The following is a 25,894-nucleotide window of genomic DNA, read 5'->3' on the forward strand; positions in this document are numbered from 1 at the left end:
TTTCTTGGTAATGCTGCTTGTGATGAGCAGATTTGCTGCCAGCGTGCTCCTGGCAAGATGAGAACTGAACACTGCGCTCATGTATCTATGATTTGTGTCTATTAATGCTCTCAGCTCTACTTGACTTAACCAGAATTTGTTCTCATTTCAATCAGCGAACACTGCTATTGACGTGCTGTCAACCCAGCAACAATGGTCATTTTGGGTGCAGCCAAGGTAATCTGCAACATCAAACCTCTCATCTGTTGTGCAGTCTGCCTCTTCAAAGCTGCAGGGCAGCTCAGAATTTCAAGACTTGGACCGTGGTGCTCAGGCATGGTTTCTAATGTAAAATCAAACTAGAGGTCAAGGGCCCACTCTTCTACGATATGTAAATGAGCAAGCAGAGCCACTATATATGTCTAGATATAAATGTATAAAAAAAACTATTATAATTCCACATTTGATATGCATATGTGTATATATATGTTTCCATGGCCACACCTTAGTTTGAGGGAAAAAAAGCGTTGTGGCGATGTTACAATTGTACAACTGTTCCCCATGAGACCACTATGAACATGGCTGTGACATGGAATTACTGTATTTCCACAATGGATTTATTTTGTCGTTGCTGATCTTTACTACCATCTATTGGATTTTAAGATGCATGGCATTTATTCTGCCAAAGCCAAATGCCCTATGTCACGAAAAATAACCAAGTTTCAAGTGTATGTATGTATCCTCTGCGATGTACTTCGAGCTGCAGAAAGCTTCGCTCTGACATAGATATAATTGTACTCAACAGTTTAAACTCTCTTCCTTTCAGGCATTATGATTCAGTTAAAATTCAACTCATCAAGGTCATCATGGTACTTAGCGGGAAAAAGTTATCTGTCAAGTCAGTTTTATGCAATTAGAAATGATAAACCTAGGAAGCTATAAATGAATTCTGTACTATAGACCAAAATGATCATTTAAATTGAAGATAGAATTTTCACTTGCTGCAGGCTGTACTTTATATTAATGTAGTTTAAAATAATTAATATAGGGGCTTGAAGTCAGCGGCCCAGTACTACAATGAATGATCAGTTATGAGCTCAGTTAACGGTTTATTTTCAAACTAACTGAATTTCTCATTTAATTGTTCTACTAAATTCTGGCACCTGGGGGCTTCCACAGATTTGGGGTCAACAGCGACTCTCACGTGCTTCATGTGCATCTCGGATGGCATTCACAGCACAATGATGTGTGTGAATCCTCAGCAGCGTCTCGTTGCATTGCGCGTCACTTCTGCTTGTATTTGCAGTCAAATACAGTAACATGTGCAGCAGGAGCGCGCTGCGCGGCTCCGACCATCTGTGACCTGCCCTCTCAGCTATCAGCATCACATTAGACTTTTTTTTTTTTTTTTTTTTTTTTTTTAATAGCAGACCCTTGACGTTTCAGAGACAGCAGCTGTAAGAGATCAGGGGGGGATACCACTCAACCATTAGCCTGTTCATCCAGCTCTCATCCCCACCCCCTCACTCCCGACGTCACCGCATCAAATACGGACGGGTCCGGCTGTAAATCCGCCACTTGCCCCCTGAGCGGCTGGCTGAGCGCATCCTGTGCCACATGAAGCGCTTCCCGGCGACGCACATGAAACCGGACTGATACTGAGCACGGACAGAGTTTGACTCTTTTTCTTTTTCCCCGCTCTCGTCTGTGTATTGTCTTTCTCTTTGTTTTACGTATGTCTTATTCAGAAGAAAGTGGACATTTTTTACTTTTCTTTTCCTCAGAGCACACAGCCCGTCGCCAGCTTGATTTGAAATAAACCAAGGTAAGACAAGTTTACTCAGTCACTGACTGACAAACCGGTTCAAATGATGAAACGCCAGGTGCCACAGGTGGATATTTATCTGTGAAATCAATTTTCCAAAACTCATTTTTTTAAAAAAAATTTTTTATTTAGTTTTTAAAGTTTGAATCAGAGTCACTGCAGCCAAAAAAAGTGTTTGTTTTAGGCGATCAAGGCACAAAGCTTTCAGGTCACTAACTCAAGTGTTTCGCGCTCTCCATCCAGCCAGTTTTCCTCCGCTCTGATGCGCAGATCTCCATTTGGACACAGACACCTCTTTGTCCAGGACTGCTCAGTCATGCGTGTGTTTGCGCGCAGTCAGCTGCTCAAGATTGCGTCCTGATCACAATCACACTTTGATGAGCAAAGAGCGAAAGAGCCTTAAAAACATTTTGGAAACATTTTCCATCCGCGTCTGTGAAGAGCAGCGACCGGCGCGCGCGCAAAGCTTGGCGCAAATTGCACATCCATATAATCTCTGCGCAGGTCTTGTTTGCTGTTGGTATCAAATAATCTAGAAAATATTCTTGATATTGCTGCAGGGGAGAAATCAGGGGCGAAGCCACATGACGATTACCGGAACATAAACTTGGCAGAGGAGCGTCTGGAGGCATGATGAACTGCAGAAAAAAGACGGAAAATACTGAAATACTCATCTTCTGGTGCCTCTTAGGAAAACATGCATGTCAACCGTGAATGAGACGTTGTGCATGCCATGTGCTTAGGCTCCGAACAGCCCGCTGGCCACCCCATTTCCCTTCATACAGGCTGTTGAGCTGAAAGATGGGAAATATTTAACTGGGGACAAGCATGTTGAGCAAAGCCTTGAAAAATACATGCAGCCAAAACTCTAATCAAAATGGTTATTGTATTACAAGCTGTGAACGGAAATAGCTGATCAAAGAAATGAAGTGGAGTTCAAGTGGGCTAAAGGTTGCAGAGAGCTTGTGAACATGTAAATTCTGTGATTCTTCCTGTTATTTCTTTTTTTGATGGGCTTAGATACATTTTAAGTTTAGCTGAAGCTGAACTTCCTACCAAGTGATGGATTATACATGTTATAAGGTGTGTTTAGGGGACAGTTTAAATTGTTTCTGAGAAAAATGCCATATAGTAAGTCAAAGATCATGTTTTTATCATCTGTGGGACACCTGGAAAATAGATTCAAGCCCTGCTGCAGCTTTACTGTAACCTGCTAATATTAGACTGAAGTGGTGTGATAACATCAGGGAAACATGACATACGGAGAAGCTTGTGGTTGACTGATCCTCTGTTGTTTTGATGATAAGATTTAGTTGACATGAGTCATGACAGACGCCTCTCAGGCTTGCAGCCCTGCTCAGGTTCAAGTTGGCTTTGTCACTCTGAACGAACAGGCTGTTATGTTTGGATAATGAGGTTAAATTGGCATGGTGGGTAAGGTTTCATTTATGAACTTATGATTAGTTTAAGTCCCTTATCCTGCGCAGATAAATCTTTGTAGGTCATCAAAGTAAAATTTCAATCTGCAGAAATGAAATTCCAACAACATAAAATGCCATATTTTGTGATATTTTGCTGAGCACAGTTTCTGTGGGCCTCTGAACTGTTTGCATTACAGGAGAATATTTTTGCTAATTGCAGAAATCTGACATTGCTAAATCTCTCACTCATTAAGTTAAACTGATACCAGGATTATGTGATCTCCAACAAATTGATCTTATATGGCCCATCACCCAATCCACCGCCAGACATTTGCTGCATATCAACAACACCTGATAAAAATAGTCATCTTTGAATGTGGACCAGTGTTCAAAAGCGTTCAGTTTTAACATGATGAAGGCTGTAGTTATTAAGTGTCTCCCGACAACGTTGTTCCTCTCAGGGTGGAAAAAGCGTCTGAAACCACCTTCAGACCTTTGCTGGATGCTAATGATTTCCATTAAAGTGCAGGAATGACTAATGTTAGTTGGGCTTTAAGGGATACGCACGTTTTACCACATTACACAGACACTGACATTCTGAGAGAGGAAGAAATGCCGCAACACAGTAGGATGATTCCTCTTTGGTCAAATGATTGTAATAAAAATTGACTAGCTATGGGTGAAAGAGGAACTTCCATCATATAGTCAGTGGACTCAGGAAGCAATTCACTGAAACTCATGAATAAAAAATAGATAAGGAGAAAGCCATTTCTTGTCTTTAGCAATCACGGCTTTCATAATCAATACGCAGATGTTGAGGTACATTTGCGAGATTGTGCTCTATGTATTTTATTTGACTGAGCTCATTGTATGTCTGTACATTAATAAAGAAACAGACTAAAGGGAATAGAAGGTGAGATAGTCATAGATTTATTACATTGCCTCAGAGGACCATGCTTTTCCATTTTCCTCAACTCCGAAATCAACAATCTGACACTGTACCTCTCTAAAATGACTACATAGTAAACCTTACCATTGATTATATCCTTGTCAAGCATCCATTGGCACACTAACACTGGTAGATCTGACTTCTTTAAACCCCTAGAAACATACACAAAAAGCAAATCCTCCTCAGTTTTAGAGAGTTTAATCCAGTGTAAGGACAGATTGATTATTAAATCATGTAATTTTGATGCTGAATCAGTAAGACGCCATCTGAAACCATCTGTGATCCCAGGAACCGCAGCTATCAGATTTAGTCCGAAAATGAAGAGAAATGGATGAAATGGGGTGGAATCCCACAATGTGTCACGCATCACATCCTAAAAAATCTGATTCAGAGGAACATTGTGGACCTATCAAATCCGTGGGGTGTGCACAAATCACATTTTAGGGTCCTCTGTTTCCTATCTGAAATGACTGATGCACAAGCTTTCTCTTCTTTTTGCCAAACTTTGCTAGTCTCTGCAGAAAATTGGCACAATTTCTGCATGAAACTGTCTTTCCAGACTTATTCGACTTAAGGCCTTTTATGCAGAAGACTCAGACGGCATTCAGCAACTCTGCAGATACATTGTTCACCTTGGATACTAAAAACTCTTTGTCAGGGTTTACTTGTGAGGAGTTCAGACTAAAGGAGTTTCCCGGCAGTGTCTGCAGGACTCAGCGAGCTTGTTGAGAGGTTCAGAGAAAAGAGACTGATTGAAGTCTCAAAAAGTGCATCATTTTGGCCATGATTACCCACTTTCACCTCAGTTTCTCAATTCTCACACACACACACACACACACACACACACACACACACACACACACACACACACACACACACACACACACACCATCCCGCTTAAAGACTACCTACACACATCTACATTTCTATAAATAAGTAAAACTGGGTGCACATTAAATAGCTTTCAAAGTCTTTACTTCCCCTGTCCCTTCGTCACCCAGGTCATCCATTTGCTCAGTCATGTTTTATTCACACTAATTTTTTATTCAACTCATTTACACGGAGAAAGCAGCGGCAAGCCTATGGCACAATTTTACCAACTGTGAGGTTTATCTCCGTCAGTGACGTGAAAAAGGTCAGCATGACGGGTAAAAAACATGTGCTCCTTCATCTAAATGTTGCTATTGTCCTCAGGCATCGCCACATAAGTAATATCCAATCATGATCACATGCAGTTGTAATCTGACGTAACGAGAAAGATTCATAATTGGAACAGTGACCCTTGTCTGATACAAATCTCATATAATTTCACAGGAAGTCACTGCTTATTTGCTCTTGACCCAAAGGAAAAACACACTTTAAAACACGTGTGCACCTCAGAAGCAGCTGCCGGGGACAGAGATGGAGTTTACATATCTGAGCCCATTTGTTGTCCACTCATATGCGACAGTAATTTTCTTTTTAATCTGGATGTGTCAGTTTCCAGTGGAGGTACAATGGAGGCAGACAGCAGATAATGTTCACAAGGATGACAGACTACAACTGTGAAAGAGAAACGGTCATGTAAACAGCGTTTTCCTGAATAAGACTTACTGTTGATTATTTCAGTTCTACTCACAATTCTTAAAGGAATCTTCAAGAATTTTATTTCTGTAATGGAAGTTTTACTGTTTTTTCTGCACATCGGGCAGTTTGACTGTTCAGTGCTGCTTTCCAAACCTCGCAGTGACAAACAGAAACTAATCTACTCTGCTGCATTATGTAAAATATCTGTGTTCAGTCATTTAGTGGGTTCTGGTTAATTGCATGGAAACATGAATATGAATCTGCGACTACTCTATCCAACTACTATTCAAGTCTCTTAATTGGATAAAATGAATATCTTTGGACAAACCATGCCATTCGAAGTTTTCACCCTGGGTTTTTTTTTAAAACCTTTTTTTAGACCAAGTGATTAATCAATGAATTAAAAGTGGGTTTGCTAATATTAATCAGCTATAACTTCAACAGTAAAGCGCAAAGACTTGTGTCTTTACACTTTGTGCTGACGTTCAACAATCAAACAGTGGTAAATCAATCAAAGAGGGGCTAAGACACTTGTTTGCAACAAAATGCCTCGCAGCTCTCCTGCTCCAGGCAGGTTGATTTCGGCATTGTTCTCTCTCTGCTTCCAGTTTTCTCTCAAGGGCAAAAACACCTCCACTCTCCTCACCTGCTCATATGCAACAGATAAGCAAAGCTCCTTCTCTGAGGGCGAAGTAGGCACAGCAGCAGTATTTCATCATGAAACACAGTAACCTCTCAAATGCACTCAACCTCACAGATTGATGTAAGAGCAGATGAAGCAGTGTTTCTGGTCTTTTCTGAATGTCGTCATTACAAGGGTTCAAGCTTTTTACATGTATTTCTTTGCTGAAGTCAGCTCACTGTAGTGTCACTTTTTGTAACTTGTATTAACTTTCTAGTGACTTCATCTCTCATGTAAGGCTGCCACTGTAGTTTGACAGACTGACCAGTGCAGGATGTGTTCTTCCAAATGGCTTTCTCCTACCACATTAATTGGGAACATGTCAGAGATCTTACTGGCTGCTTTAGCATGATCTCTCAACTTTGGGTGTGAACTTGTCAGTGTTCTGAAACATACAGTACTTCTACTGTGAAGAAATGTGTTAAGAGCTGAGGCTGTGTCTGATTTCCATATAAGCACAATGAACTCAATCAGTGGCATGAGCATGAATTGTGCACACTCACATATAAATATACACAATGGTAAGTCATACTGTCAGTAAAAATGACTTCCAGGTCAAACTTGAAGTTGCATTACTCAATACCTCTATACTAGTAATAGGTGAAATTACAACATTGTGCAGTTCTCCTCAGCTCTGTACAGCATTTTAGTATCTTTTACTGTTGTTTTCATTTTACTGCCTAAGAGTGATTTTGGTTTATTCTTACATTGTTTGACAAAGTCAGCTCTTGCAAATGTAGCAGCTAAAGCTAAAGAAGCAGAAATTTCCACCAGGAGTTGGTGTAAACCAAACCAGAGCTGAAGGAAAGTGAATATTGGACTTAAAGTGGACACAAACATGTCTCCAAATGATTGATAATGTTGCTTTTGGATGTGTAAATAAACAGCTTTTGCATAACACATTTTCCAAATCAACTTTATAGATGATAATATGTTGGCGTCCTGTTTTCAGCTTTCAGCTCCCGCAAGTGACAAGTGACATCAGTAAATGGAGGTTTAAGCTTCAATATTATGTTTCTTTGTGTGTGCGTCACTCTCTTTTTTTTAAAAAGACACCTAGCACTAAGCATTAAAGTATAAGCATTGAAGTATCTTTGTTGTCCTCATCGTGCCTTCAATACTTTTGTATTTTTTGAAATTTTTCAGATTTAAAATGAATGAAGGACTTGAGAACAACTTAACTCAACTGTATGACAACTGGACATTTTACAACTCCTCCGTGGAGTCCTTCATACCCAGGAGCAACATCACCTATGTTGGATTTTACCTGCATCAGCCGTCCACAGCAGCCATCTTCATCGTGTCCTACCTGCTGATCTTCCTGGTGTGCATGGTGGGAAATGGAGTGGTGTGCTTCATTGTGCTGAGGAGCAAAAACATGCGGACCGTCACCAACTTATTCATCCTAAACCTTGCTGTCAGTGACCTCCTGGTTGGGATTTTCTGCATGCCCACAACTCTTCTTGACAACATAATTACAGGTGAGCAGGACAGTAATTTGATGCTTTCAGTGTCTTCTGATTAAACAGGGGATTTTTAGCACAGCTGTGGTAGAGGTGTTGCCATCATTCAGTTGGTTATTTCAACATTTTTTGGTCCAGACTGAAAAAGCTCAACAGCTCTTAACTGTAAAACTGCTGTGAAATTTGGTTAAGTCTTTTGTGGTCTTCAGAGGACAAATGTAGTGTCACTAACTGGTCAAATTTTCCACATATTCAACACTTAAGCTCATTAGAGTCTCAAAAATTGCAATCCAATATTAACAACTTTTATATAGATTGCTATGAAATTTGGTGTATTTGTCACAAGATATTCATGGTCTTCAGGGGATGAATCCATGTGACTTTCCCTCTAGTGCTACGAGCAGACTGATATTTGTAGTTTTTGAGGTTAAATGTCTCAATAACTATTTTATGGATTGCCATGAAATACATTTAAGTCCACCCCAGGATGAACTGTAACAACTTTGATGACACCCTGACTTACACCATGAACAGGTCAACATTTTAGTTCATGGAATGATACCTCATAAAATAATTACTTAATTGCAGCCTCAGTTGCAGATCCATGCTAAAATGGTGTGCTAATATGCACCAAAACCTTATCAACAAACATCTGTAATTAGCAGATAGCAATTTGTGTCAAACATCAGCAAGTAATGAGGGTCTAGACCAGAAGCCTCCCATAATTCTGTGGAGATGCAAATTAGGAGTTAATCAACTCAAATATCGAGAAATCTGAGCCTAAACCTTTATTCTTAATCCCTTATAAATGATATTATTTCAGTTACTGCAGGGCCGCCTCCATTTTTCAGTTTAGACACATATTAATATGGACTGCTAAGGTGTTCACAGCCATCCCACGAAGCGTGGACCTTGTTACACTCATGGAATAACCTATTGATTTCTTTACATCCTGGGGCAATCTAAAGTAAAGAAGGTTCAGAGGAGTTGACTTTGTGGTTCAGCATGGAGGTGTGAGTCTTCCCTGCATGCATAAATAACACAAGGGATTATTTACACATTGTGTTGATAAACTTGACATTTGGCTGTTGATGACACAAATCTTAAGGCAAGTGATCATGGCTGCAAATTCACACTCTTCGTATAGGCTGACTATTGTAGCTGCAATGCCTTCTTAAGGGATGACAATCTTTTCAGATTAAAGACAATGAAAACCAGGCTAATAATTCAGGATGACCTAAGTTTCTACAAAGAACTAACTAAAACAAAGACTAATAAAGTTGGGCCGAAATGTATCGACATGTGTTGTCTGGCCTTCTGAAATCAGCTAACTGGCTTGAAAATACTGACAAATGGAAGCCTCTGAGCACGTCTTTATTTTGTTAGTGAAAGGAATGTGAATTGAATGACAAAAGAATTTGTTGTGACTGCAGTGACTGTGGAGCAACTAAATTTCCTTATTCACCCTTCAGAGATTTTTTTATGATTAAATCTATAAACAGTACACTCAAATGGTGCATCTGCTCTTTATGGGTTAAATAGATAATTCTACACCAATTATTCATCTATTGCCGCTTCATAAGAGCAACAAAAATGGTGTAATGAGTCATTATCGTCTGGATCAGGAGCATGTCAGACCCTGACATGACGTTTGGGGAAATCCAGCTGGCAGAGTGCTTTGTACAATTAAATCCCTGCTGCAGTGACATAACAAAAGATGGACAGCCTGCAGCTACCAGAAGTAAACACGAATGAAGGCTTATTAGATCTGCAGCAGATAATCACATTTAGAATCATCCAAAGTTTTATAAAAACCTCTCCTGCTGAAAGCATCCATCCTCAGCTGTTGAAGACACTAGTGAGCAACATCAACAAACTCTGAAATCAGCAGAGCACAAAACACGACCACTGATGTTGTCCAGTGAATGATATAATTCATTGAATGAATGTGACCTGGACCCAGATAAGCAGTAGAAAATGCATGGATGGATCAACCAATTAAAACTGAATTATTCATTCATTCATTTTCAAGGTTTTGCTAAACACTGACAAAGACGATGAGCTTCCTTGCTACTGTAGCTAGCAGTAGTGACAGTTTTTGCTCAGTGGCTAATGGTGCTAACTGAAAACTCCCCCTGTGTGCACAACCTCCTGTCACCACAATCCCACTTTTAGTTTATAGGTGTATAACATTTAAACAGTAGGTCTATAACAGCTTGCAGTCCAATACAATTACATTTCGTTACTGACCATGGCAGCAAGAGAGACTGTAGACTTGTGTAAATCGATTTTAGGACTTCTAAGTTTCTATACTATTAGACCTGCCACCAACAAATATTTGGTATTTCTACTTGATGATTAGTTTAATGAATTACTGAAGTGTGTGACTGTGGACCAAAGTCATGCCAGTAGTAAATCAAAAAAACAAAAGTCAACAAAATATTGGATGCACATAGACCGCTGTGTGAACTGTGGGGTCAGAGGTAGACCAGGACAGCAAACAGATGAGGTTTGGCAGACAAACACAATGAATTACGCATGTAACCCGCTTTATCAGAAATTGTTGAAGTTGGCATTTTACAGTTCTTTCAGAATTTATTTGAGTCACTTCAAAATCAAATTTATATTTAAAACCACTCACCTCTTTGTCTAGGCAGTGAATTAAAACACATTCAGGATCCTCTGAATAGTGTCAAGAGGTTCTTTTTGTATTTGGTTCTCAGCTGTGGCCAATTCAACTGTTAGACATGACTCAGATCAAAATACGGCATGTGTCTGTTTAAAGGTCCTACAGGTGACCGAGCTTTTCTGCAGAAATCAGAAAGGCACCGAACTGGAGAGTATCAGACATCTTCAGAGGCACGGGAGAGCACAGAAGGCTTCATCAGAGGAAATAATAATAATACTAATAAAACAATTTTTAATTAAGGTTGATCTGAGATGGGATTTTAAATACTCATATGGCTATATTAGGGTAGAATGAAAAAATTAAAAACTTTGCCTTGCCGTCAACATTAGCATGGCTGCTAAACAAAAAGAACCTGATGCACCAGATGGTTTGTTACACAGAACCATCTGGGAAGTTGTCCATGGGCAGGCAAGTTGGCCAAGAGCGGGGCATCTAGATTTTGTAGTCTTACGAGACAGTTGAACCCACCAAAACTTGATGGTCTCAAGAGAAGACATTAGGTATAATAACAACGGAGGTGGGATTATCGGTTCAGCAGACTCTGTGGTGCAGACTGGCCTTTACCACAGGTTGTAGGATTGTGTTCTGGCACTGGAAAACAACAAATATCATTCCTTTTAAAGATTGGCGCGGTGAAATGACTAAGACAGCCAACTATGAGCAATTCATTTCTAAACTGAACAACAGACAAGAGGCATTTTTGAAAATAAGGGGCCCCTATATCAACACAATATATCATGGCTAATGAGGGAGAAGCTAACAAGGTTCTTGTATTTAAAATGTTCCGATCATGTGGTGTGAGAGATGGCTTGCTGTGTATGACATGCTGTTATTATTATGTGTGTTCGACATCAAGGGACAAATGATGATATTACTGGGGTGGGAGGTGGGACAGACATTGCTACTATATGTCAGTAATAGAAATGCGATAGATAACAGCGATTCCTGCTCGATAGGTTACTTACATTGCGACACTTGAGTGATAACTAGATGACGACGATGATGAGGATGATGAAGATGTTAGCCCAATAAGGTATTTCCAATTTAAATGAGGGGTGGTCACAGATATGTAGGGGTTGCAACATCATGTCAAGCTCGCCCCAGACACATACAGCTGCGAGTAGCAGCTGTATGTTCAGGAATTCTTATTCTTCTCATTATTTTTTAGGACTTCTGTTGTTGTATTCATTTTGATGTTGGTGTGTTATTTTCTGGTTTAGATGTGTGCGTTCTGTGTGGTTTCATTTTGTTTGAAAACCAATAGAAAAGTTAATTGCTAAAAATAAAAAAGAAAAGGGCAGGCACTTTGAAAAAATACTTGGCAGATGATTGGATGAACTGTTTATGATCATTTGCTATAGGCTAACCTCAACCAATCAGATGAACAAATCAGTGAAACTCTTGCGAAGCCAGTTGGGAGAAAAGCAAAAACAAATCTTTCATCGAGAAAAGTCTTGAGTGCCATTCTTTGCTCTTCTTTCAAAACTGAGTGGAGATGTTTGTGTTTCCATGTTGCAGAACATTGAATGCAAATTAACAATAGGGACAATACTTGTGGGATCTGCACCTCTGCCCAATTTGGTATTCTACACTTCTCTTGCAAAATATAATACTGAGCCACAAAAAAAGAAGAAAGAAGCAATCAACAGGCATCAGTGGATGGGAAAAATAAGCACTTGTACTATAACACAAACATGCTTTGAGTTGCTTGTTTGAGAGGGAAGCACTGTTTAGATGACTTCTATCTCATGCTCCTGTCAAAACTGATCAGTGGCTTTGAAAAAAAGCATCTGCAAAATGAATGTAATTTATTGTAATGCAATGCACAGCAAGACAAGAAAAGCACACAGCAAACCAGAAACAAGAAAAGCTTCGAGTCCCCTTCAACTCAAACGTGTGTGTTTCTTATAATTCCTTCCCTTCGATGTTTGACCTTCACTGTGCTGAATGATGTTTGTGCAGAAGATTTTCTGAGCTCACCATAAATCTCAGTTTACAGTGTCTGCTTATGAGTTTGGAAGCCAATCATGGTCCAGTATGAAACTTACAGACATGTGATGTGGAATCTTGAAATCTGTGATGTGTACACTAGCCATGTTTCCTTAACACATTTTTATGTGCATTTTCAACAAACACCACATCCTCATGTACTTTAAGCTCACTAACACACTGAGGCAGAAGCTTGTCCACCCCATTCACACCCTGTCTCACCCATTAACACCCACTGACCCATTAACACCATGAGTCGTGTGACCCTAATGACTGACATCATCGCTGGGTGGGTCCAGTGATCCTGCAAGGGGATAAATACCTGGGACTCCCCACCAGTCAGTTGCAACTGAAGAAGCCTCTACACCATGGGCCATTCCAGTTGACTGTCATTCAACATATATGGAAGACCTTCATGAGGGGGAGACCAAGAAATGAAGAATCATAGACTAAAAACCCCAACAGTGCTCTTTAGCTGCAAAAGGAGATCCTGCTGGAAGCACAACAGTTAAACTAGCATTTCTCAAATCAGAGCAGAGTGAGAGTAACAGAGAAAGTAATACCAGGAAAAAAAAGTCGAGTCAGCCTTAATTTGCAAAACAGCACATGAAAGACTCAGAGAGCAGGAGGTGAAAGACTTGTCCATGTCTCAGAGATGAAAACTGAAGCCACTCAGCAGTAACACAGAGCACAAGAAACTGTGCAGAAGTCATCACCAGTCTGCCAGCATCTCTACCAGCCTCATGCTGTGTGGTGATTTTCAGCGGCAGGGAGTGGGACACTTGGTCAGCCAATGACATTTCACAGGGCAAACAATCACACTTTAACAGGACAGTGATGCAGAGTGTACAGCTGGATACTGAACATCAGTCATACGGACACATGCGGGTTCAAAGTACATCTTCTAGGCTTCAGTGCCTTCAAAGACGTGATTTCACAGAGGATTTAAATCTCCTCTGGACATGTTTATCAGTGATGTGACAAGTTTGCCCTTCTGCCTCGGAGTGTGTGTTTGTGGTTTATATTGTTCTTGAAAACCCAACATGCGGGATCAGTTACACAGAAAATTATGTGTCTTTTTGTCACTTTGTCTCTGGTTGCAGCTATATGAGCTTCTTGTTTGGCCTCTGAGTGCTTTGGTGAGACAGGCAACTAGCAGTCTGCTATTGTCTCTCCAAGAAAGCTTTCATCTAATGGACTGTCAGGATGTTTACAGCTCATGATGCTAAATTGACAATGATAGGGGATTCGTCATCTGTAGCAATGCATATTGGCCCCCTGCAATTGGTGAGCCACATGAAAGAAACATCACAAGGGGATGAAAGCAGCAATGTCACAAGTGTTCTCCATATCTACCCAACATTCATCAATTGTTTTTTAAGAAGTTATTGTGGGTAATGGAAGTGCATATCACATTGTATAACTTCAAGCTTAATAAATCACACATTCGTTATATTAGCATCATATTAAGCCACTAGTATTTAAAACCTTTTGTATATTTTGTGGATAGAAGTGTAATAACTGGACCATCCCCGTGGGCTGTGATACCCGACATGCAGCTGGTAAGCAGCTCACGATCCTTCAGAGACTGAGGCCATGGTAATTTGTTTTTTCTGCCCACACTGAAGAAGGCATTTCTATTAAGGAGTGTGGCTCTGTTGTAAGTGCGGGTTTCAGTTTTGACAAAGGATTAAGAAGCTGTTTGCATCCCAACATAATATAGACAAAAGGGAAAAAAATGCTCTATGTTCTTAAAAAAAGAGAGAAAGAAGTGTAAGTGTAAACAACAGGAAAAGAAAAAACTGGGGAGCTGACATTTCAGTTCATTGTTACTTTCACCATCCTGTTTTCTAGAACATGCATCGTCCCACCTAACTCCCACCTCTACAAGGCTTCCTATGGCAATGCTGGTCACTGAGATAGTGAGTTGAGCTTGATGCCAACATATCATCACATAATTTACATTACTGTGTGAAATCAGACTGGAGAAATACCAAAGTATTCTTGAAGATAAGACCAATCTATCTCTTGAAACTCAGAGATGACTTCTCAACCTTAAACCTTCTGAGTCAACTGTAACATGGTTGGACATACTTTGGAAGGTCAGCAGTGAGGGGGATTGAAGTTCAAATAATTTGAATTTACAGCAAATGCAGGGAGGTAAATTAAGGCAATGGAAACAACCAAAGTAGTGCTGCCATAAGCTTCAATATCATCACTCTGTACTTGAAAAAAACAGATCAAGCTGACACAAGGCAAACCATGTGCAGAACACCTAACAGACTGACTACCAACTTAAAGGTATTTCTAGTTAAATGTTTATCTTCTCAAGGGGCTAAAACTTCACAAATGTATGCATGTACCTGTCTGCATGTTTCCTCAACTACACAGTGAACAGACCTGTGCAGATGGCTGCTGTCTTATGCAGTCTGATCTTATGATGTGAGTGAAGCCAAAGCACTTGTAAACATTTGTTCTGGGCACCTCTCTGTTGTGCTGCTTCATGGCAGCTGGCCAGAGAGACTCACCAGAGACAAGTTCAAAAAAATCGAAACCCATGTCAACACCTGAAATGCAAAAAGGGTCTGCTTCCATACAACAGCTACCACTGGCCTTACCATAACCCCAGAGCAGGCCAGACTCGCCCACAGAAGAAAAACTGTTCTGCAGCGTCAGTCAGTGATCTGCTTCAGAAGATTATTGAGCAAATGGAGCCGCGACACAAAATGATTACAAGTCTCAAGCTCAGAGATAACCATTGCGATATTATCAGGAACAAATTTCATACTTTCCTCCCTTCAGGGTCACAGTAAATATTGCACAACCCTTTTTAAGAGTTTTCTCTGTAAAATTGTGGTAAAATTACCACAAATTCCTTCCCAATCACATTATAGTCTCCCTTGCCACAACCAGTATCTTAATTCTGTTTAATTTAGTTTCTTCCTCACTCATACAAATCATAACTACTGCTATGAACTCCACAGTGCTCTATATGACCGGTCCACCTCTATTATAACATTTTATGACAATTAAGCACAAGTACGTGTTGCAGAAGCTGGGAGATATGCTGGTGACAGTTTGTAATTATTTTGAGCCAAGTCACACACAGTCTGCACCTCTACTAATCATCACCAGCAGCCCTTATTAAGTTCTGCTACGAAAGGGACTGCTCCGCCTCGAGACATTTAAATATATTATGGCAAATCCCTTGAGCTGCTCCTGTGCTCCGATGTGTTTGTGGCTGTGAATCTGTTAGAGTCTGAGTTGTTACGTGAACTGCTGTTTGTTACAACGTGTTGTCTGAGCAGTAAATCAGCTGACTGCATCTCTCCTGTCACAGGATGGCCTTTTGGAAGCCTGGTCTGCAAAATGAGCGGCATGGTTCAAGGGATCTCTGTGTCAGCATCCGTCTTTACTCTGGTCGCTATTGCTGTTGACAGGTACAGTGGCTGTATTTTACTGCTACGTGTAAAAATGCTTCCCCCAGTAATGGTTGAATGTAATAATTATTTTTATACATTTTGTGTTCGCAAAGACAATTGCTAGCTTACTGGAAGCAACAGGCCATGCAATTTAGGAACATGCTCTGCTGGAGTCCACGGCATGGCCTTATCTGTTTATACACTGAAATTTTTTAATGCATTCATTACAGGTCAAATATTAGATTATAAAGATTAGATTTTCCTGCGTTCAAATAGTATCTTTAAGTAATCAGGCTAGACAATATTTTTGTCTTTCACACTGTCACCATGTCAGATGCAACAATCACAGTGTCATAAACTCTCACAGTGGCATCCAAGACACTGCACAACAGGTCATTTAACATGTGACACTACATGAGTACAGACGCCCGACTGTCATTCACGATCGACCACGATGCTGATAATTCGTTGGCAATGATAAAATCATCTCATATTCGGGATAGAATCGTGTAGTCTGATCCAGGCATAAACGAACCTCGACATTATAATATTTTACACTAATAATAATTTATAATATTTTAGCACAGATGTGGTTCACAGGTGTGTTTCCAAGGTCATGAGTGAATCTCCCTGCTCAACTCAACACAATTAATGTTTAGGAATGTTTAATCGACATCTGACTCCATGTGCATCCATTGAACTTAAATAGTTGATGAGAAAATAGCAAAAATGATGATGTTAAGAAATGCTGAAATCAAATCTGCACCAAAATCAAGCTATTTGCTATTTGGCCTTTTCACTGTATTTCCAGCACTTAACGAGAAAGACAACTGAAAAGAATTGTACAGTACACATGATACTTGTCCTCTTTTGAATGATCATACTGAATTGCCTAATCACTGTTCATCGGGATGACAACAATCGGATGTAAGTCCTGCTTAATCGCTCTCTAAGCCTTTGCAGAGTTGCACACTGGGGGAAAAACAGTTTGTCGCTGACGACAGAGCCCAGTGAACGCACACATCTGCTGGAGCTACAACAGCTCTCTGAGCTGTAAAAATGACCGAGCTCGTATTTTATCATCGCCTGGTCCTCAGACACTTGGTGTCCAGTGACGTCACTGTCACAATTTGTAATCACTGGAGGGTGTCTGCGCCTCTGGAAAGGACGGACGGAGTTTGAAATGCTTTGACATCCAAAAGTCAGTGTCGTCCTACATATCTATCAGACATAAGATTAGAATTAGATTTGAATGGCTGAGATGATAAAGAGCTCTCTTTCCTGCCCTCTTTGCCAGCATTTTCGTGCACAGAAAACCAGATCACTTTGCAGTCTTAACTACTGTATTTATCCTGCTGTGACCCGAATGCTTTCATATCAGTATCGATTACACCATTATTCCTAATACTATGTTGGGACAACATCTCATAACGACCAACAAAACCCCCCTTTTTCCTCTATTTTCTAACTTCAACATACTGCAACACCAACTGTAGTCATTCAGAATTCAATGATCATTTGGGTCTTGGTGTTTCTGCATGTGTCCGTTCTCAAACTAGCAATGACAAGATTCTTTCTCAGCAAGAGCTTAAGTCAATCCACCTCCTGCCTAACATGGGAGTAACCAGTTTATTCTCAGCTGTAATGACATTTTCCATCCATCCCCTAGAATGTTTAGAACTGATCCGCTGGCAAAATGCAACTGATTCAAATCAAGTTTTAACAAGTGTTTTTACTTCTGTTTTTTTTGGATTGCAAACCCAATTTTTAAGCAGGGGTAATATCTGATTAAGTTTTTGAAAGCTTGTGTCCTTCGTGAGCTTCCTTCCTCGTGGTGGTTCATCGTTTGTAACTAAGTAAATTTATTCAAGTCATCTCCTTCAGTACAACTTTGAGGTATCTACACTTTACTTGAGATTTTGTTGTTTTTTGCGTCAAGTTTTTGTGCTGATTTGAAAGCAAACATACTCACTTGCATCCGACATATACATTTCTGAACCATTTTGTCTGAATCATACATTTCTAATAGTAAGAGCAACTGCAACAACAACAACAACACTAAGGCAATAGAGCAAGAAGCTCCCATAACAGCATTCTATTTTCAGACTCCCTGAGCCATGTTCCTGCCTCTGTCTTCATTCTGAATGTGATCTAGATGCATACACATTTTCCTGTGTTTCGGCGTGAGAACAGTTTCTCCAGATTTAGTGAAGCATTTGTTCGTAAAACACAATGTCACAGTGAAAGTAAAGCAGAGTTGTTTACAGAGATTACACTGCAGCAGGCTTGACTGTGACAGACTGCAGCGAAACACTGCTGCTCATGCAAATGGAAATATAGAAAAGTCAAAATCAAAGCGTTTATTGTCACATACACAGTTAAAAACAAGTCCTTTTACAAAGAAATTCTTCCTTTGTCCTTTAGGGTGGGGTGGGTACAGGTGACGGTAACAGAACAATCCTTGAAAATCTCAGGCGTTCCATGAGCTATTCATCAGCATTTGACGAAAACAGCATGCGGCGTCTCTGTGAGTCTCTCTGTGTACAGATAGCGTGGACATTACAGTGGGTTGTAAGGGGGTGTCGGGTTAGTTATGCTCCCATTGTTTTGAAACTGATTTGCACACTGAGGAAAAAAAGAATTTCAAGAACAAACAGTAGCGTCAGTGTTCTTTATTCAAACTGAATCTATTTCTAATCCTAAAGCCATGGAAAGCCGTGCATTTGCTTTCATTTTTTGTTCTTTGTTTTTTCACAACACAACCGTTTTTTGCATGTGCATCCTTTAGATGTATGACCCTTAAGTTCTGGACAACTTCCTGTCCCTGTCATCAGGGCCTGGCTTTGTCCCTTATTATGAATGCTGTGAATGAACGTTGTGCCATTTAAAGTAAATGTTCCTTACTGTCACTCACGTTCCAGTGAGACAGATATTTTTAAAAGCAGGTTAAATGTCAACATGCAGCTTCCTTATCCAGCCTTTTTTTAAATCCTTTTGCAGATTCAGATGCATTGTCTACCCATTCAAGCAAAAGCTGACCATATCCACGGCCACCTTGATAATAGTCATTATCTGGGTTCTGGCCATATCCATCATGTGTCCCTCTGGGGTGATGCTACAAGTGACCAAGGAGCAAACCATTCGGGTGTTACTGGGCTATGACAACAAAACGAGCCCGTTTTATTGGTGCAGAGAGAACTGGCCGAACCAGGAGATGAGGAAGATTTACACCACCGTCCTGTTTGCAAATATCTATCTTGCTCCTCTTTCCCTCATCGTGATCATGTACGCCCGGATTGGCATTACGCTTTTCAAAACAGCAGTGCCAACGGGAGGAAAGCCGGGCCATGAAAACCGCCACACCGTGTCAAAGAAAAAGCAAAGGGTGATTAAAATGCTTCTAATAGTTGCTTTGCTTTTCATCCTTTCCTGGCTTCCTCTGTGGACCCTCATGATGCTGAGCGACTATGCCAGCCTGACTGAGCAGCAGTACAGAATCATCAACATTTACATTTACCCCTTTGCCCACTGGCTAGCCTTCTTCAACAGCAGCGTCAACCCCATCATATACGGTTTCTTCAATGAGAATTTCCGCAGAGGATTTCAAGCTGTGTTCAAGTTCAGCCTGTGCACGGCAGACGGACAGCGAAGGAAAACCTACTCGCACAGGCTGCAGGGAAACTCTGTGCTCCCAGCTAATAATGCACAAACCTCCCTGGAGCCTATTTCTCTCAACAGCCTAGATAAGAACACTTCCAGACGGCTCAACCATGTCACTGAACAGGACTTGGTCATGGAGGACCTGGAGAAGGCATCTTGCAGCAGTGGGGGTGTGACAGCAGTGTCTATTTGACCAGACACATAGAGACCTTCTTCTAGGTGATAAGCAAAGGTGCTCACATTTCCAGAAAATTGCCCTCATCTTTCAAACTTAAGTGCTCCACTGAGCACAAGTAAACCACAAAGCTCATCGGAATAGGTGAGGCTGACATTTATGTATAATTTGTCTACAGCAATTTCCATACTGTCACAAAAAGGACAAAACTGACAAAAGTGGCATGGAAAGCCGTAAATTATCTCTTTGACTGTCCTGCACCACTTAAAAACAATTAATGCAGCAAGCTACCTCACAGTGTTTGCTCCTTAAACAAATATGTGTCTGAAAACTTTCAAATCATCGATTTGAAAAGAGTATGAAAAAAATACTCATTATTGTTGTTTATCTTTACTTGTCACCTTTAAGGCACATAATGTATGATGCACATATTGTGCCGTGTTAAAATGGAAGCAGATTGTGCTGTTGGAATTGTAGTTAACAAAGGGAAAACAAATTTTGTTGGCAAATGCATAGTCAATCAGGAATTGGTTGATGTTGCATTGATAACGTACTACCGTTCTGCTCCATGACATACCTTATAAAATCTGTATGTATAAATGTACAAAGATGCATCAAATGTGTGTACTGTGATGTTTGCAGAGCAGATTTCAAAAGAAAAGTCATTTAATGTCTTTGCAGATTGGCACATTAGATGGAACGATCCTCTACCCTGCCTTCAGTATTATTCACTACCACTAAGAATCAGAAGACTTCAGTGCAGCGGCAGAAGCTCAATTAACAATCTTTCAGGTATCTTGGTTATGGTCATACAGTACTACGGCTTGTAAACTTGTCTGTACTTGAATAGTTGAATTTACACTGCACTAATGAAGTTACTTGACCATTTTCTTACTTCTTCAAGCTTTTTTTTATCCACTGCATGTTCCAGGCCAGCCGCTGCCCCTCCATTGCCTACAAAGAAGATCTTATTCGTCTTTCTGAAAAGTTGAAACATGTACCTGTGGTTTTGTCCATATTACAGGATAAAGTGGTGTCTTATACCATATTGGCTCGAAAAGTTGAGATTACACATTAGCATTCAATGACAACAGAACATGAGGTTCAGACAGCATGCCAATGGCTAAGACTCACCATACTGATTAATGAGTTAATTATCTCTTGGTATTCTTACTGTAATGTTGGAGAAAGGCAGAGGCTATGGAAGCGGCTGCTAGGAACATTTAACTTAACATCTGCACTGTCACTTTGAGAAATAAGTTCTTTCTGTGAGTCGACTTCAAACAACCTGTACAGCTGCATCAATCTCATTGACATTTTTCTGTCCCTATTGTCTGCCTACGGCCCGCAAAGGTGGCATCACTATTCTAAATCCCGGACATGGCTCTGATTGCCTGAAGGTTGTTTCCAACCAGGGAACAGCTGTCAATAAGTACAACAGACTGATCACTGAGAACACAAATATTGCAGACAGGGATTCATATGGTTTGGAACCAGGCCAATGAATGAGGCTGAATGAAGCGGCTAAATGTGACGCTTTAGGTCTACTTTGCTTAAACTAATGTGTAATAATTAGTGTTGCTGATTTGTTAGTGTAAAATGCAAGAACCTTTCATTACAAAGCTGCTACTTGAAATCGTGCAACCCAAAGGACACACTAGTTAGTTTGTCTCAGCGGATTAAAATAATGTACCTGAGCCATTAAAATTGTAGTTTTGTTTAATAATGACAGATCAGGCATGTATATTAAGCAGTAAACCTGACAAACTGTGCACACAAATGGAAAGGGACACTGTGCAGAGGAGAGAGAAAAGCTATGATTAAATTGGTTGAGACATCTAATTACAAATGAACTTTTCATCCAGGCTTTTATTCTGAAATCTGCTCTTTAAACATGTACATAAAAAGGTGTAATGATGCAGAATTAGGTATGAATTATTCATGAATATCTCATGAGCCTGTTACGAATGTGCCATGTAAATCTCAGATAAGTGAGATAAGTGTTTGCTGTCATTTTATTTTTATCTCTCTATGAACAGTCTTGTGCAGTGAACCCGTACAGTAAATGGGGAAAAACAGAGGGCCTCCATTGGCCCCAAAACATGTATTGTCTGCTGTAAGTATGTGTTACTGAGTCTAAAGCTTTGATTACAAGTAACAATGTGAATTTGTCTTTGTGAACTGATTTAGGAACATTTTTGCAGGATAGTGTACTAAGCAACCTTTAGTTCAAAGTTATTTTTCATATTTTAAATCTCACGCTGTCGGTGGGGGCCATTTTAAAAATCTGTATAGCAAAGATACACAAAAAAAAAAGAAAAAAGAAAAAAAAGAGAAAAAGAAGAAAAAAAAGGATAATCAGCAAAGGCATCTGCTAATTTCTCGATCCACACATTCATAAAATAACTTACAAGTGAAGGTTACGAAAGGCTATAATTGATAAGATACACTCTTCGGAGGTCCTTAGCTCTTTGTGTCCACTGGCAGCATACTAGGGATCCTAACCTGTTCATAAGAATTCATGTTCTGAGAAATCTTTCCTGGGAAAACTGCTTCATTGAAAGGGTTCAAGGTTTCTGTTTGTAAAAGCAACAAGAGCATGAGCAGATTGAAAAAGGCAGCACTCAAACAGACGTAAAAAACAGACGTAACAAAGTGAATGGAATCAACACGTGTCCTTCAGAGTCAGGCTGTGTGTAGACATACAGCTATGACGAGACAAGACGGCATAGGAAGTCGTTTTTGTGGAAACCTGCCATAGTACAACAGGAGGAAATAAGCTCAGGGGTGCAGAGATGCAAGGCAGCAGCATTTTATTTACTTCACCCAATTTATCATCATTTTCTGTCTTTTTAGCAAAATCCCTAATGTGTTGATGGGAGCCGTGAAAGGCTGTCATACGCAGTCCGTATACACGATCGCACGCAGTGACACACGTTTACTGACGGCATGACAGATTCTTTTATAAGACTGAATCTGAAAAACCTGGAAGCCTTTCCTGAAAACTGAGCCATACAGTACCTATATATTTGTTTACAGGTCTCAACTCCAATTACATTCTGAAGTTGTAATGAGGAGTGGGAACTCAAATCTACTTTCTCAAGCTTTACACAGTGTCTGGCTACACCACACTCTGGCTGTGCTCCGGCTCCATTGTGGTTTCAATGTCCACTGTGAATGATTCAAAAGTGGAACATCTGCTCTTCATCTGCCACGTTTTGCTGCCATTCTTTTGTGTTCCAAGCACAAACACAGCAGCCCATTTAAACGAGCTAATGGATGCTTTTTGGCTGTACTTGATGATGACTTTCTCTGCAGTCACTCATTTTAAATGTCAATAAAGTCGATTTCACAGCACAGCTGCTGTCATTAACCTGTGCTTTTGTTTCAGGGATTTTAAAATACTGATTTTATCTGCGGCTTGGCGGCTTGTTAATGACTGCTGGTCAACCAAGTATTTATGAGCCATGATAAAATCTTATAGTGTTTCCATTATCTGACACAGAACAACATGTAATGAGAAGTAAATGAGGTCTCTCTCTCTCTCTCTCTCTCTCTCTCTCTCTCTCTCTCTCTCACACACACACACACACACACAAACGCCTAGCCCTAAAATGTAATAATTAACATTATGGGGACCTGCATTTTGTGCCCACAAGTAAGACGAGTCCCCACAATGTGACTTTGTAAACAGATTTATGTCCCCTGATCATGACTAATGCATGGGCACACACAAGCGACGCACAGCCAGCAGTGATGGAGCCAGAACGCACTGCAGCTGTGTACATGGGCTGCTCCTCTACGTGTGTGGAACATGTGGTGTGCTTCAACATCAGCTGCCACTGCTGCAGTCATAGGGGACATATGGGTCAGCCAGCAGCACAAGATTTTGACACTTGTCATGAGGAGGGGGCCTAATCTCAACAAGTTGTCCACTAAGATTCTCCAGGTCATTGGATATCTGGCAGAGACCTTTTGCCACTAATCCAAATGGCTGCATCTCTCCTGTTGACTGATGGGACTTCAGGAAATTTAATACGTTTGCCAATTTGGTGTCACATGAGACTTGCTGAGGTCAAAGACTGTCGTATGAGACTCAAACAGATGAATTAGGTCATGAATGGTTATGTCAAGACAAAGGCAGTCTCAATGCTTATAAAAAATGTGAAGTTAAAAACAACACAGGGTTCACAAAACAAACAGGGGACGTCCAAGGTGGCATCAGATGTGGTTGCTAACAGCCTCTCTAAACTGTACTCACACCCTTGTTCTTTGTGCGCATAACTTGTTCTGCGTGCAATGTTAATGCATCCAGCACTGAGACGTTCACCCCTCTGCTGAAAAGGGTTCATGTCTCACTCCTCTCCTCGAGTGTGGCTGTGTGATGCCTTAACACAAGCTGGACGAAGGCCCCCTTGAGACCCTGATTTGACCCCTTTTTTTGAAGAACCAGTCCACAGTGCATACTGCTGCTCTCTTGGGGTGAGTGCTATTATCTATCATCCACTGTGGCAGATTTTATCTTCCTGTGATTATCAGGTTCACTGACCATCAGGGAACTGCGATCATGTATCCGCTTTATAATTAGATACAATTCCTGTCGGCTACTGAACATACTGAGTGCATCTGTGAGTGTTATTATTCATGCTACAAAGCACTGTGGGCCATAGGTCATGGTTGGAGTTTGATAGCATTTAATTGAATCTGAATCAGTATCAGATATGAATTCTGTTAGATTTGACTGAATGTAGTTTGGTTTACCTTTGGAATTGAGTTAAGTTTGATAAATTATAAATACTAGAATTTTGGTACTGATCCTAAAATAATACATTTTACAGCAGCATCTTTTTTTATATGTAGAAAAATACTTTGCTACATAGAAATACAGTCTCAATTTTCTTAATTTAGATCAGGAAAAACTGATCAAATAATAAGTAAATGAGCCCAGGAATCAAAACAACATATGATGGCAACTTTCTCAACATTTTTTGATATTTGATGGTAGGGACACATGTCAGTTGTAGTCATAGTGCTGAGGTTCAATACCCAACTCCACTCACAACTATAACTTCAAATTCAGCTTTTCCTACTATACAGTAAAGCCAAAAATAAAAAAACATCTGTTCAAATTTTCTGTTTTCAAACAGCTGTTATATTTTTCTAAAATCCAAGCAGCCCATTTTCTGACAAGAAGTCAAGAGTATGTACAATAATTTCCCAATTTAATCAATTTAAGACTCGTGATAACATCCAAGCATTGCTTGTGAGACATTTGTCACAAACAAGACATTAAGTGTGACACTCCAGTATTGAATGTAATGACTTTGTACTTTTTAGTGCCTGTGGTGAAAAAAAATCTTTCTGCTTTCAAACAAGTATGGATTCATTTGTGTGTACTTCTTTTTTTTTAGTATCTAGAGACTCTTGGTATTGATCTGCATGTGAATATCTTGTGTACTAGCATGTGTGGTTTTTGTGTCTGCACTTACACTACATGTCCTAAAATAATGTTAAACAACAGTTGTAAAATTAATTTGTTGGGACACAAACGCTGATTGCAGTTTTTACAGGAAGTGAGATAATTTTTTTTATAGACAGTGAGAAAGTAAGCGGTGTCCTATTTAATTGTGAAGGGCTATTCATCACATTATCTATTACCTCTGTGATTGTCTGCACACAATATGACCGCAAGGTTTAAAGTCAAGGTTCTGAGTGATACCCCAGACTTCTTAATGCCACTGCTTTGTGGTATTAGTGGTACAATGACTATTTTCTTTGCACATAAGCTGCTGGAATTTGCTTTATAAGAAGGGAATTGTGACTTTAATGACTAGAAGATTTAAAATGATGAAAACTGCTGTGCCGCTAGGGAAATAACTGATTTCCATAATGACATAAAATTTCAGATTTTCCCTGAGATACACTCTGGAATACAAAGTTGGCCTTGTAATATTTACTCACATGGGCTTCAGTATTTTTCAATCTGATAGAGGCAAAAAAAAAAAAAAAATTGAAATTATTAATTATTAAATTAGCAATTCAAAAGGCATATTCTGATCACATTTATGTTGAAC

At 40.0% G+C, this 25,894-nt stretch overlaps 1 protein-coding gene across 1 annotated transcript; it reads left to right on the forward strand.

Moving 5' to 3' along the window:
* Positions 1–1,555: 1,555 nt before the first annotated feature.
* Positions 1,556–22,126, forward strand: npffr2a (neuropeptide FF receptor 2a). The gene is made up of 4 exons (XM_076731579.1): positions 1,556–1,804; positions 7,569–7,903; positions 15,904–16,003; positions 18,986–22,126. The coding sequence occupies exons 2-4, from the start codon at positions 7,576–7,578 to the stop codon at positions 19,836–19,838; spliced, it is 1,281 nt and encodes a 426-aa protein (XP_076587694.1). The 5' UTR covers positions 1,556–1,804; positions 7,569–7,575; the 3' UTR covers positions 19,839–22,126.
* Positions 22,127–25,894: the final 3,768 nt, after the last annotated feature.

Source organism: Chaetodon auriga, chromosome 5, assembly GCF_051107435.1.
Source record: "Chaetodon auriga isolate fChaAug3 chromosome 5, fChaAug3.hap1, whole genome shotgun sequence".
Classification (NCBI taxonomy): domain Eukaryota; kingdom Metazoa; phylum Chordata; class Actinopteri; order Chaetodontiformes; family Chaetodontidae; genus Chaetodon; species Chaetodon auriga.